This window comes from Xenopus tropicalis, chromosome 9, assembly GCF_000004195.4.
Source record: "Xenopus tropicalis strain Nigerian chromosome 9, UCB_Xtro_10.0, whole genome shotgun sequence".
In the NCBI taxonomy this organism is placed as follows: Eukaryota; Metazoa; Chordata; class Amphibia; order Anura; family Pipidae; genus Xenopus; species Xenopus tropicalis.
This window is the reverse complement of record NC_030685.2, coordinates 25,142,094-25,157,462: the sequence shown is the minus strand read 5'-3', so window position 1 is coordinate 25,157,462 and position 15,369 is coordinate 25,142,094. Positions and strand designations below refer to the sequence as shown.

The 15,369-nt window shown below is 39.1% G+C and overlaps 1 protein-coding gene across 1 annotated transcript; it reads right to left on the bottom strand.

Moving 5' to 3' along the window:
- Positions 1 to 3,453: 3,453 nt before the first annotated feature.
- LOC100486607 (transmembrane protein 180) lies at positions 3,454 to 15,356 on the bottom strand. The gene is made up of 7 exons (XM_002931956.5): positions 15,219 to 15,356; positions 13,497 to 13,654; positions 10,489 to 11,217; positions 9,254 to 9,408; positions 7,774 to 7,857; positions 6,876 to 7,019; positions 3,454 to 4,511 (listed from the first exon to the last, which is right to left on the bottom strand). Exons 2-7 carry the CDS (start codon positions 13,647 to 13,649, stop codon positions 4,382 to 4,384), a joined length of 1,395 nt encoding a protein of 464 aa, XP_002932002.1. The 5' UTR covers positions 13,650 to 13,654; positions 15,219 to 15,356; the 3' UTR covers positions 3,454 to 4,381.
- Positions 15,357 to 15,369: the final 13 nt, after the last annotated feature.

Below are 15,369 nucleotides of genomic sequence, written 5' to 3'. Positions count from 1 at the left end.
TAGGCCCATACTGGCAATCTGTGGGTTCTGGCAAATTCCAGAGGGGCTGCTGAAAGATGCCATAGTCATGTATTGGGCTGTTGGGAGGGCTGTTTGGGCCTTTCTGTACTGAAATGCCAGGGCCTATTTTAAATCGCAGTCCAGACCTGCACTGGTCTACAAGACTTTCCCCAATTTGCAGGAAAAACAGCCTTAGTTAACAAATCATTGACAAGCCTTTAACTAGCCCTGGGTCTCTCATGAGGAACCAAGAAATGTATGACTCAAGTGGGACAGTTTGGAAGTTAGGAGCAGATAAAAATACATATAAAGAAAAACACAAATACGCATTGCTAACTGACAAAGACCTTTATACTAACACCAAAAATCATATAAAAAAAAAATCAAGATACAGAAATAATATCCAAGACACAACGTTTGAACATAGCTATAGATAATATCCTAGACAACTATAGTAGTGCTTAACAGGTGGAACTATTTACCATTCTAAAGTATCATTTTCAACACCACATTCCCAGTCAATGAGAAACAATATTAAGTTGCATTATTGTCTTTATATTGATGTAGCTATGAGTACTTGAATGGACCTGGATTAAAGCAAATATGGAATATAGTAAAGTGCAAAAATAACATAATAAACATGTTTACACAAGGGAAGACAAGAAATCCTGTGTTTCTTTTGACAGAGGACTTTTCTGTGAGTGCTTATGGCTTTCTGATAAAGCTTACTTAGTTTTTACCTTTCCTTCTCCTTTAATGTCATGTTTCACTATATCAGCACAAAGCTGTATAGAGGCACACTAGTCATTGTGAAAAGGCACCTGTAGCTGGCAGCTTCCTGTTTAACAGCAGTATAGACATCAAGGGACAGATCAAAATCTGCGTTAGTGGAAAAAAAAAAAAACCCCATGGATGTTAAAAAAATAACTGACAAAACTTGTGCAATATTCTTCTTGAATACTAGCTTATTTATGAAAAATACATGATGGAATTTTCCCATGTGTGTTTTCAATTAAGCTAAAAACTTGAGTGTTTTAAAAAACTGGGAAAATAAAGCCTCGCCAGGTTGCCAAGTTTTTTTCTGCCAACTATTTGTGGTTCTTAAGAATATTCTTAAGTATATTTGTGTTTTTCCACTGTTTTTTTTTTTCTCAAATGGCGGAACAATTGCAAACTCAAATTTTGATAAATCTGCCCCCCAAAGCTCAGGTGCCTCACCAGGTCACCCCACAAAGAAGACAGCACCCTCATTTTAGAAGGCAATTATAAATAATATATGGTGCCTGATTTAAAATGTTGGCTAGAAAAGGTCTTTACCTTTCAAAAGAAAACCTTTTATGGGGAAAAGATTGTAAAAAAAAATGGAGTACAACAAATAAAATAAATTAGATGTTAAAGAGCCATTGCCATGTATTCTTCTTCATATTTACCCTTTACAAATTATGTGTACCCACCAACCACCATAGTTGCACCCGCGTGAATGTTAATGCTGGCCATCCTCTGCACTAAAAAGATTATAGCAATATCGCCTGTGTCACACAACCCGGACTCCATGGTTATTACACCACTGAACACAGAGGTGTGTAGAAAAATGCTATTTGCTAACTTGTTCCTGTTGGGTAAAATGGTCAGAGTTAAATGATCTCTCAGTATAACACAGGCCAACACTAGCCACCGACCCCTAGGGATTTCTCTAGACCAAGTTACTAGCTTATTGGTTGGTCAAAAAAACTGCTTGACTGATAGATTCACAGGAATCAGGCAGATGTTTTTTGGTCACATTTTAAAATTCTGCCGGCAGGAACTGGGTGGCCTGCTGGACCAGAATCTCTAAAATATTTTGATAACTGACATACAAGAGGAAAAATAATAAAGTTCTTTGTGTGAGTCAGTGTTATAAAAGAAATCTGTTGTTCTGCTTTCCATGGTGGGCAGAGTCTCTAAAAAGCTGGGGGACTGCAAGTCTTAGAATCCATCACTTCAACATGAAACAAGGTGAAGAATGGGTTGAACAACAATGACAGCCTAAAGTGAGGGTGGAGAAACGATCCCTGTGAATCAGAGGCAGATAGTCATTGATTCATGTACATCTGTGTACAAACAAACAAAAACACCCCCAAAATATTTATTTTACAGATTACCTGGAATTGTGATTGGTTTGATATCTGCTGGAACTGAGATCTTTTTTAAGGGTTAACACAGCCACTCCAGAGAGGGGTGTGGTTTGGTGGTGGTTAACTGGTGGGTGAGTCTTTATAAACACTGTTTGTTTGCACATTTTATATCTTGATAAAGGTCCCGGGTGAGGACCGAAACGTCGATCTAAATAAACTAAGCATCTTTTTTTTGATAAAATTTTCCTGGTGTGCATCAGCATTTTTTACATATTTACATTGTTTATCTGATTTGCACCCAGGTTGTTATCCCTATAAGTGTGTGCCTCAGCCTTTTTATATATATATATATATATATATATATATATATTATATATACACGAGAACAAACAGAGCACACCCTATAGATGTTCAATCGCCCAGGGTGCTGGCAAAAAAATAATTATAAAGACAGTGAGCCGCACACACAGGGACTTTGCAAAAAATAATAAGTTTATTTGGAAAAAAGGTCCAATGTTTCGAGCACCAACTGTGCTCTTCCTCAGGGACAAACCAGGTTTGTCCCTGAGGAAGAGCACAGTTGGTGCTTGAAACGTTGGACCTTTTTTCCAAATAAACTTATTATTTTTTGCAAAGTCCCTGTGTGTGCGGCTCACTGTCTATATATATACATATATATATATATATATATATTATATATATAAATATATATAGTTGCTGTTTTAAGGGGGGCACATGTGACATAACTGTTCAGTCCCATATGCCCCCCTCCTCAAGTCCTGGATTCGGTGCATCCCTAACTTGTACCACCCTCCAGCTGTTATGAATGAGAGCTGGCAGTGATGCTTTTTTTCCTTAGCCCAATAAAAAGATACTGTATATTTAAAATAGTAATGCCTAAAGAACCAGTTTTTTTACCTTAGCGGTAACAGATAAAGAGGTAGACGCCAAGTGTAACAGACCTTAAACCCCTTGCATACCCAGCATAAGTTTTATATACATACACCATATACTTTTACAGGAAATTCTACCTGAACATTGCTAGAAAGGAATATCATCACATATATACACATACATATATATTATATTATATATATATATATATATATACACATACATATATATATATATATATATATATATATATATATATATATATATATACACATATACATATATATACACACACACACACACACGTAGTTTCTTCATTATTATAACAAATTACTATACTATTTTTTTATAAAATATCCTTTGGCTTATGGTGGTTATGGCATATTTTAAATTGATATTTACATGTTCCTTTCAAGAACATCAGAATAACTAATAAATAATTAAGGCAGTGTACCTTTCTCTTACCCACCACCCAGTTCAGAATTATCTTCAAGCTTGGACATCTCTACAGATTTAATGGAGTGATCCCAGAAACATCAGATGTCAGTCATACTGGGGTAGGACTGCAAGATCCCCAAATCTAGTGTGACCTACAGAGCGTTAACGTTGCGTGTGGGGGGTTAGCGAGCAGGATATGTGTATCACTTCATATTTTGTCTGGATAATTATATGTGTAAGTGCCATATATCACATTATATGTGTAAGTGCCATATGTGTCTGTGGAGCCAAACCCCAGGGGAAGATTCACTACCTATTGTTAGTAGCAGTAGAGCGACAATGCTAGAATCACTCTACAATGTAGTTACCATTAGTCCACCAATATTTCTTCTTTCGCATCAAGAATCGCAGGCCTCATACCAGTAGAATAGGCCACACAACTACACCCTTGATCTAACCAGTTGACATCCCATTATACTAAAACCCCACCCACTCACAGTCCACCAAACACCCACCCAATGTTACGTGCTTCATTTCTTTTGTTTCAGAAATATTAGTTGTTCTGGGTTTAGATTACAAAACACATTCTGTCTCAAAATGCAACTAGTGCTGTGCACCATAACTTACATAGCATCACAAAAGAGGGCCAATAATCTCTTGGCCTTAAGGGTCTAGGCCATCTCTATGGCACACAGCACATTTTTGATATATCTGTGACTCAGAGCACAAGTATTTCTATCTGTCAAGTAAATGCTTAAATACAAATTCTAGGGTACAAATAAAAGCAGTAAACCCCAAAAATGATTTTCTTACGACTACATTTGAATTGTAAATAACAGATCCCATACCAGGCCAACATTAAATAAGTCACTGTTATAAGGCACCAGTTCTCTGTCCTTCCTATTAAGTAAAACAATCCTTCAGGAGACTCTCCTTTAATATGCAGAAACCACATGGCTACTCCGGATAGAGTACGGTGTCCAAATAAAGATCTGAACTGCGGCAATACATAAAGGAACAGCGCAGGCCAAGTTAAACATTGCATCATGGAGTCCTAAAAACAAACTAAGGAAAAAAATAGATGTTATTTAATTGATTAACTTCTTTTAATCAAAGCATTTTCTTTGATTAAAATGAGCCATGTTTCGAGATGTCCCAATAAAATATATTCCATTATAGTTAAGGTTTTGTCTCCACCAAGTGGTAAAAAATGAACATTACACAATTTATTTATTATTTATATATATATATATATATATATATATATATATATATATATATATATATATATATATATATATATATAAAACACTTGTTTTATGTAATAGTACAGCACCCAGCAATAGAACAAAAATGTGGTGCACGTCCCCAACAGGTTCCGATATCCTTGCATATAAAATAAGTTCAAGAATGGACAGCACACACTTTAAAGTGCAAAAAGTATATTAAAAGATCAAATTCATACTGTACACAAAATGCGATGTTTCGAGCCGGACCGGGCTCTTCCTCAAGGCTTGTGGGCAGTAATTCCATATACAGATTCCCAAAGGAAGCTACTTATAGTCTACAGAGAGGAAATGACCACATAGCATATTATACAAACATAGTACAAATGGATTGAATAAGGACTATAATCTGTATTTGTTTGTTTGAAACTTTAAGGATTTGTTATAATTGAGATTGCATAGTGCTGCTGTATAATGAGATGTTATAACTTTGCTAACAAGTTATGTATGCGAACAGGGATGAAACTCTGTACTCTGTATATTTCATAAATGGTATTATCACTGAAATGGGGATGGAACCCTGCACTATGTTTGTATATTATACTATGTGGTCGTTTCCACTCTGTAGACTATAAGTAGCTTCCTTTGGGAATCTGTATATGGAATTACTGCCCACATGCAGTTCTACAAATTGTGTAATGTGCATTTTTTACCACTTGGTGGAGACAAAACCTTAACTATATTGGAATATATTTTATTTGTACATCTCGAAACATGGCTCATTTTAATCAAAGAAAATGCTTTATCCACCAGGATGCCACACATCAACATTTTACACAATTTTTATTACTCAAGCAGTATACCTGCCCCAGCACTATTACATCAGGATCAATTATGCACAAAAAGCCAGAGTTCTTTCCAGATAGGCTAAGATAAGATCTTATTCTCTCTCCAATAATCTAAAACAGGGCTGTCAAACTGGTGGGCCCGCAGGCCACATGCCTCCCACCTGTCTGGCTGCTTTGATGATTTACCTTTGTGTAAACTTTAAATGGTAACAGTACTGAGATTAACCTCTGTATTGCTCAAAGCTCAGATACAGGCTGTAATCGCCCTGTATTGTTTAATCATGTAATCCCCTGTACTGATCACACCTTTTAATGCCTGCATAGTTCACCCCCTGCATAGTTCACCCCCTGCATAGTTCACCCCCTGCATAGTTCACCCCCTGCATAGTTCACCCCCTGCATAGTTCACCCCCTGCATAGTTCACCCCCTGCATAGTTCACCCCCTGCATTGTTCACCCCCTGCATTGTTCACCCCCTGCATTGTTCACCCCCTGCATTGTTCACCCCCTAGGCTCAGATTGTAAACCCCACATTGTTCACCTGTTCACACCTCAGACATTCCCTCTCACACATCCAGCATTGTGTCACTGTATGCTGCCTGTGAGTGTCATAGGGCAGACATAGTATGGCACCCACAGGCAGGGGAGGGCAGGCATAGTATGGCACACACAGGCAGGGTAGGCCAGGCAGAGTATGACACACACACAGGCAGGGTAGGCCAGGCATAGTATGGCACACACACAGGCAGGGTAGGGCAGGCATAGTATGGCACACACACAGGTAGGGTAGGGCAGGCATAGCATGGCACACACACAGGCAGGGGAGGGCAGGCATAGCATGGCACACATAGGCAGGGTAGGGCAGGCAGAGTATGGCACACATAGGCAGGGGAGGGCAGGCCTAAAGTCCCTAAGGTGTGTAATTATATGCTGGGGGTTGCTGTGCTATCCACAGAGGTGGAGGAGGCATATGGATTTAAGCGTATGTCTTAATATGACATAATATAATTCTTTCACATAGGAATGAAGGGTGATATCCCTGCAGTGAGCACCAACCATTGAGTTTTTGCTGTGTTGCCACCATTAATGTGGGGATGGTCTTAAAAGCTCTTGTGATAACATGGTTGTAGTTTAAAGTGGGTGCGGTTTAAAGAAGGGGAGTGGTCAAAACTGGCTTCCATTATCGGCCCTCCGCCATGTAAGCCAGAAAAATTTCGGCCCTCAGTACCACAGAAGTTGGACAGCAGGCGATGAAATAAAGAGCCACCCTTTTTTGTAATGGAAGATATTGTCAATATTCCATAATAAACAAGCACCTGGGGATTTACATATCCAAGGATCCACAGCCAACTCACCTGGGATCTGGTACAGTGTTCTTGCTGGATAAATGATCATAACCATATTGGTTCAGTATAGTCACAACCAACATAGGAGCCAGGGACTGTGCAGGCTTTGTGAAGAGAGCATTTGTTCCAAACACCATAGAGGACAGCGGTGACCTATAGTGTTAAAAGAATTGTCAGCCATAGATACAGAAAACCAGTGGTACTTCATAATGAAAAACATGGTATACTTGAATATTTCCTTACCCAAACCTTAGTCAAAATATAGTCAGATATCTACCTGCAGGAGTCCATGAGTTAGCAGTAGGGCAGGCCTGGATTAGAAAGTAGGGTGTCTATATTTCCAGTTAGATCTGGCCAAATCCTTCATAAAAGATTCAGCTAAATAACAAACCAAATTTGCATTTGCAAATTAGGACACGGAAGGGTTAAAGATAAACCAAATTCCGTGTGTATGTGACAAAAAGTCATGTCATTTTAAGGTTTCGGATTCAGTTCGGCCAGGAGTGTGGATTTGGCCGAATCTGAATCTTGCTGAAAAAGGCCGAATCTTGCCAGAATCCTGAACTGAACCCTGGATTTGGTGTGTCCCTAGTAATTACCTGTCTGCCAATTCATTTCTGCTTGGGTAAACCCTGTTTATGTAAAACTTGTTCAATTTCAAACCACTACATTTAAGTGATCTACGGGATGTATTATGTTACTTTTTTCTTCTTTATTGACATTCACTAACATACGCTCTTTTCCACTGACAAAATTACTAAGACAAAAATATTTGTGTCTAAGACTTTTGCCCAGTACTTTAGGAATTGCTATGTTGAATAAAAGACTAAAATGTGTGTGTATACAAGTACTGTAATTTTCTGGATCTCAGGCACAAGTACTGTAAAAAGCATTATAGGTCACTTACTTGCGTTTGTATTTTTCCAAGTCAGCATCCACAATATCAGCAAGGGGAAGATTAAACAAACTAAAAGAGGCATGCACAAGTACCCTAGAAACAGAAATAAGACACATAAAGTTAGTGCTTATAACCTACTATATCCTGGTACCAACCCTTGTTAAATACAGGTGCAAACACTCCACATCTTAAGGGGTCAGTCTGGTTAGAATATTTAACACATCAATCCATACAGGTATTGTAATCTCTCTGACAGAGGGTAAGTAGCAAGAGTAGCTTTTGTTATCTCTTCAATAAGGAAAGAATAGCATTGTTTTCCATAGTGTGCCTTTTGTTGTTACATGGAACACTTAAGCTGGCCATACACGCACCGATAATATCATATGAAACCTTGTTTCGTACGATATTCGGTGCGTGTATGGCAAGTTGGCGAGGCGACTGATATCACAGGAGGATGCCGATATTGGCAGAAAGAGGTAGAAATCCTATTGTTTCTACCTCCATATCTGACGATTCAACACTGAACGTGAGAGGAGGGTTGGAACGATCTTTGATGCGACCGATGGTCGGGCAAAAGATCAAAAATCGCCACGTGTGTGGCCAGCTGTAGAGCTATCATGCATGGGGCATTTTGATCACAATCACTTGTGGCAGCAATCAATAATTCTATTCAGTTGAATGCCGAGTATATAGCCCTCCATGGGTAACTATCACCCAAATATGCAGACATGCTCATATTTAAATTGGAATCAGGGTAACTCACAAAGCTTCCAGATAAATAAACAAGAAGCAACTCACAGGGGTTAGCAGGCCCGTGTGTGTAGCCATTACTGAGACAGGATACCCTTGGGCAAGGATAGTGCAAATTAAGCCTATGGTTTCATCATAACACAGAAAAACGAGAAGCATGAGTTAATTCTACTGAATCTACAATCTGTTACAATTGTATCTCGCAAAGAAGTAACTACAAACACTGTCTGGATCCTCCTTGCTCTTATACACCAGGAAATCATTTGTCTCCTTTGTAAAGCACATGATGCCAATCCTCTTTGTAACTCTTTGTATGTAGCATGTGAATCCCTTTATATATAGTAAGCCCAGAGGGGCAGGGGGCTCTTTCTCTTAATACTCTGATGTACATTCTTTGTTTCATGTTTGCTATAGAAAAAAAGCATGCTTACATATAATTGTGGTAACATGCTTAAAATCATTTGGTTTCAAAGTGATGTCTTAATTCAGGCCATAAAATATATTAATGTTGAAATATATAATAATGTATTATACCATTTGAATTATATAATAAGTTGATCTAAGTTGCTATAGCCTTCTCTGGCTTCAGGCCCCTCCTTACCCCCGTACTGTGTTTAAAAAAATATGTATTTAATTTATCCAGACACACAAAATAAAGCAGAAAAAAACAGCATCAAAACAATGTGCAATGCATTACTAAAACCTTGATTGAAGCCTGAGCAAGCTAAAACATACTTACATGTTAGCTGTGAGAAATATGGCCAATATATAGTAATGCTGAGGTCCAATTAAAAACATCAAAACTGACATAATTCCCTCAATGTAGAAAATATACAGGATCACTTTATAGTAGCCAATCTTTGACAGCAGGTAGTGATTGGTTAGAACAAGCAGCTAAACAAAAATACAAAAACACATGTTAATGTCTTAAAAAGCTTTAAGGAGGGGAGGAAGGGTCCATGTTATTGTATAACACGCAGAGATTTATTATTGAAGGCCCCATCATGCACTCGCAATTCTACAGAATATAAATACATGCAGTAATAGTTTATGTTTAGTGACAATATTGAGTTTTAGCTTTTTATGCTTTCAGTGCACTTACACAAAGAGTTCCCAGCTGTGGAGCAAGGTGTTTTACCCAGTTTGGTAATTTGGGCATTGTTCAGTGGGACTGTAGGGCCATTGGTCTGAGTAATTTGACTTATTACATAGGTCTGCACCTCAGCAAATCAAATGTTAGTCACGTGGGATAATCAGTTGGATCAGTGCCCTTCAACCATCCAAATTTACACTGAACCGAGCGTGTTTCCCAGTTCCAGACTTTTGTGGTGCCAAAAAATTCCTGAAAAATTCAGGTTTTTAGCTAATCATCACAATAACATATCAAAACTGATTATAATGATACAATTATATTATTTTTTTTAGTCCATTGGGGAAATCTGCTCATTGGGGTCCCTCAGTGGGATACTATCATCAAAACCATAAAAAGGTTTGTATGTTTTTAACAAAGCTTATTTTGTGCTAAGCAACATGTCTAGACAACAAACAATAGTTTGGACAGGATATAAGAGCAGCCAATCAATTCTTTCCCCCCACAACACAGTAAAATGACAACACGGTAATAATACGTTAGACCTGTGTACCTTGGGCAGTGGAAAGCTTTCTGGCTCCTTTCAGACCCCCATCCCCATACTGGTTACTATTTATGGATATCAGGTTTGAGCAAACAGTAACCCATGTGTTGCAATGGATTTGATTACTAAGCGTCATGTCAGAATGGCAATGAACCCTGGGTTGTTTTTATTTGAGAAAGGTTACCGTCAATAAAGCAGAAGCACAGACACACTGACCCAGTTACCCAAAATGAACCACACAGCTATGTCGCATATTCCTCACGAGTCTGCACTCTTACCCTACAATGAGCTTGAACAGCTACTATAAAGCACACAAATGGAATCTTCGCAGCATGCTTACCTGAGGGCAAATGAAGCCAGCTCCATACATGATGCTTCTTACATAAGATGGCAGTGCATCTTTAGGGATGAGATTATCAGCGAAAATAATCATGAAGTTGCTGCAGAAAGTACCATGAAAGACTTGAAAAAAATTCATGGAAACAAAAAGAATAAAGTTCTTTTGTGTGAGGATCTGCTTGGTAAGGGTTAAGACTGAGGCCCATGAGAGGTCAGATTCTACTGCTCGACTGCTATCAAAGCTTTTCGGCATATTCTCATACTGGCTTACACCGAACACACCGGTGTAACACATGCACGCAGCGGATACAATAGCCAGAAACAATGTAAAGACTTGAAAGTTTGCGAAATTTTCCATGTTGTCGGACACCAACCCACAAATCAAGATGCTTGAAGAGCCCAACAATGATGCCACCTGGTTATACTTAATAAGCTGGAGTCGACTTTCATGTTTGCTGGACATCTCTGCAAAAAGGGCACATTGTGCTAGAAGAACAAATGTAAGCATGCCGTCAAACACACACAGTGCCACCACAAGATGAAGGCCAATAAGCCATTCACCTGCAGAATAATCTTTCCATGGGAACCAGGGAAGCAGGAAGGCTAAGGCATACAATGGGGCTCCATACAGTATGGAATGGCGACGTCGATTGCAGCACTGTACTTTGGAGTTATCTTGTATGTAACCAAACAGCGGGTCATTGATGGCATTCCAAATCATGAATACAACCTAGGAAATAGTAAGATGGGGATGTTAATAACTATGCTTTTGTCTGTCTTTATAAAATGGATGGCTCTTAATCTCTCTAGAAGTGATAACTAGCGAAGATGAATATATCCATGTACAATTTAAATAAACAGGAGCCACCCAAACATGCTTGAAAGGAATCTGGCCCAGCTTGCTGAACAACCTTACTAATTATTATATGAGGACAGAGGAGCAACTTCCCTTAGCTTTAGCCTAAATGGTCTTGTGGGCAATGCAATAATATAATATTTAGTATGTTGTTAATAAAATCTCACACAAAGAAAAGCATCCTGAATGGTTCCACTTTTAAAAAAACAAATATTGTAGTAGAAAGCAGCTACTGCCCAGTGGACCATCAGGAATACCTGTTACTTCAACCTACTGTAACATTTTCCGTCAAACAATCCTATTGTTTTCTTTTTTCCACTGTACACTTAGTTTACAGAGCGAGTAAAAATAACCACCTGAAGAGAAAGTCACTAGTCAGGTTACAACTGTTATATAAAAAGTTATGTTTGAACTAAACGATATGCCAATGTTCACTATAAAGTGGACTGCAAATGAGATCAAACAGGAGTAAACTCTACAAGGGTAATCAACCTTGTCTAAACTAAATAACCATGCAATATGTTCTATTTAGACTGAGCTAACCAAATAACCCTGAAGTGGACATGCACACATAAAAATATTTATATGCACCATACTGGTTGGCAATGATCTCAACAGAACACTTGTCTGTGCGTATCCTTTATAAAAGGTGGGCTACTTTTCTGCGAATGAATATAAATACACCATGCAGTTCAGTAACTTTAAATAGAACAGAACATGATAACTAAAATAAGGTACATAGCAGGGTTTAATTTAATTTTTGGTTCGCAAACCTTAATCCCAGAGAAAACAATTAAAAACCCTGGGTTAAAGGAGATATATTGGATAAATGGGAAAAACGCTTATTTTGTAGCCAATTGTGAATAATATATGGTGCTGGTTTCCCTTTGGGCTAAAAATTAATCCTCTCTGTAAAAATGGCCCCTTTATTGGAGCTCCCTATAGATCGTATCACTTCTCTGTCCAGTGTGAAATGAAGAGTGGGCGTGTCCTAACGGTCCCTGCCTGAAGCACAGTAGGAGAGGAGAGCCAATCACAGCCCTGCACTCACACAAGCAAAGACAGGCTTCAGTTCCCTATCAGGTCAGCCTAGCTGCTGATTGGTTCCTATCCTACAGTGCAGTGTACTGAGAGCCGCTGGCCCCCCTGCACATCCAGAGAATTCAGCCAGCAGGAAGTGGAACAGATGGGTGGGGCTAGTGGGGTTTTTGTGGAATTTCACAATAAATCAGTCAGAAACACAACTTATTTAAGCACAATCCTTCTATATCTAGAGAAGTATAATTCCCTGGTACATTCTAAATTTTTATAGGATATGTCTCCTTTAAAGGGTCTTTTTTAGAATATAAATATTTTTAGCAATACTGCATAAAATATACCAATAGCACATTGTATTTAGTTTATAATATAGAGAATCTATAACTATGTCACATTTTATCCTCATCATTTGTTCATATAGCACCTACAAATTACTGTATGCAGCACTTTATAGTAGTTTATAACTAACAGAATCCTTACAACCATTTCAAAAATAAGGGTTAAGAATAAAAATGAGATCAGAGAGTTCTGCCCACAGGATCTTACAATCTATATTTATATATAGAATGAGTCGAGTGGCACCACATGCACATTGTATGACAATCCATCTATTGGTTTTAAATTATAAGTGCTCAGTAAAAAGAGTATGAAAGATTCAAACATTAAGGGGTACCAAATGTTAAACACCCCCCAATGATTGTAATCACTTTCCTGATACCCCAGGCTGGCTGTTAGCAGAAAACTGCACTGGCCTGTGGTAGATCTGCACAAGTGTCCCTTTTCCTGCTTCTTGTCATCCAAACATTAACAAAAAAATCTGTTATTTTCATTCTACTGCACATGAGTCAGCCAAGGGATTTCGAAGAGAGAAGAAGGGAAAAAGAGGATCACTCGCTCACATGTACCCTAGGCCAGTTCCGGTTTCTGCTAACAAATGCACTGGCTGTGGCATAAGGTATGTGATTACAATCACTGGGGGTTGCTTGACATTTATAACCCCAGTAGTTGAACCATTTCTTCTCCTTTTAATAAACAGATCAAAAAATGTATAGTATTCAATGTACCTGAAAGGGCCTTACTATGGTTAAATATTCATTTATAAAGAATTACTATACCTGTGCTTGATGAAACGCAACCTCAGATATCTTGTACCGGTTAAGGAAAAGCTTCACATAGTAGAAATAAAATACAGCGTTCATCATCCCTGAACCAAGCGTGGTCATAGAATAAGCCACTGCAGGCCTATTGATTCCAAACAACAAGGCCATATTTGCTAAAAAATAAATAAAAGGAGAGGATTCCTTACTTAATACAAAAGTGAAAGAATTAATTACAAAATTTATAACAAAACAAAGTGATCAATGCAGCTCAAAAGCATCTCATAAGAATGTGGGAAAATACATTAGCATTCCAATAACATTTCACCTGTGATAGGGTAGTGCCCAGACCTTACGAAATATTCTAAATGGAAAAAGATGATAGTGAAGAAGCTCTATAGGCTACTGGCCCAGTGGTTAATTAAATGTGAAAGAGGACTCTCAATCCAAGAGCATCTATATAGGATGCCTTTAGCCCATCCTTTCACTGCATTGGGCTCTGGAGGTCAGAAGCTATTCTAGGGCTGCTTCTGTCTCCTTCGACTCCTGACTTAAGGTCCCCATACACGTTGAGATTTGCTCGCTTGGCGAGATCGCCTCTTTCTCTTGGACTGGATAAGGGGGCCACTAGTGTAGTTAAAAAAGGTTCTGAAAGTTACAAAACAGCTATTTACTGTCCCTGGTAAAATGCCATCTGAGGCAAGGTTCTAACTCTACCTTGTGGCAAAAATGCTGCTACAGGGGTTGGAGGTACAGAGCAGCTTTAAGTACCTTTAAAAGCATAAAGGTGCCAATATCATGGATGGGGGTGGTTTGCATAATTGTGCTTTATTGTAAATTGATGACAAATATGTTGGTGCCTTTTAAATACATACCAGCAATAAAAATCATAACAATAACTAAACTGGGTGTAGGATGCAGCTCAGCCCTCCATAGCCCAGCTCAGCCCTCCATAGCCCAGCTCAGCCCTCCATAGCCCAGCTCAGCCCTCCATAGCCCAGCTCAGCCCTCCATAGCCCAGCTCAGCCCTCCATAGCCCAGCTCAGCCCTCCATAGCCCAGCTCAGCCCTCCATTGCCCAGCTCAGCCCTCCATTGCCCAGCTCAGCCCTCCATTGCCCAGCTCAGCCCTCCATTGCCCAGCTCAGCCCTCCATTGCCCAGCTCAGCCCTCCATTGCCCAGCTCAGCCCTCCATTGCCCAGCTCAGCCCTCCATTGCCCAGCTCAGCCCTCCATTGCCCAGCTCAGCCCTCCAATGCCCAGCTCAGCCCTCCATTGCCCAGCTCAGCCCTCCATAGCCCAGCTCAGCCCTCCATAGCCCAGTGACTGATGTGGGGCCCTATGCAGGAGGCTTCTGATTGGAAAAGGCTCCATCATGGGACCCCAGACATTCATGTCTCTTCTTTCAAAATTAATACACTTTAAAATGTAAGTACACTGAAAAATATGTTCATAGAAGCATAGGGATGGTATCTGTATTAGATATGTTGCCCTCATGTACAGGTACCATTCTAATACATTACTGCTACACTTGTTTTTATGGGGCCTAAATATATGTAATAGTTAATGATTTATTATCATTAATAAAACAATAACAACAATATGGTATAAATACATAATATGAAATGTATGTATATATTTGGTAAAATGTTGCCATCTTTGTATATACTATTATTTGTATAAACTAGTCTGTATTAAACATGACTAATACCAGTATGACCAAGCAGGCTGGCACCATCTACCTGGAGAGTTTATACGAATTTCCTCAGTCTTGATGGAACCCCCTCAGCTCCCACCAACCTGTTGCCCCTCGCAACCCGGATGCCGCCAGAGCAGCTGCGCAACACGGAAGCCTCAAGGAAGCTTTGAGGCGTGGCTTTGTTCTTTCAACCA

Excerpts from the sequence above, each read along its gene's own strand:
- LOC100486607 (XM_002931956.5), bottom strand. The coding sequence starts at position 13,649 with ATGGCCTTGTTGTTTGGAATCAATAGGCCTGCAGTGGCTTATTCTATG. Across the intron at positions 9,409-10,488 it reads CTGGCTTCATTTGCCCTCAG|CTGCTTGTTCTAACCAATCA; the intron begins GTAAGCATGCTG and ends ATTTTTGTTTAG. Across the intron at positions 4,512-6,875 it reads AACACTGTACCAGATCCCAG|TTTGTTTTTAGGACTCCATG; the intron begins GTGAGTTGGCTG and ends TTTTTTCCTTAG.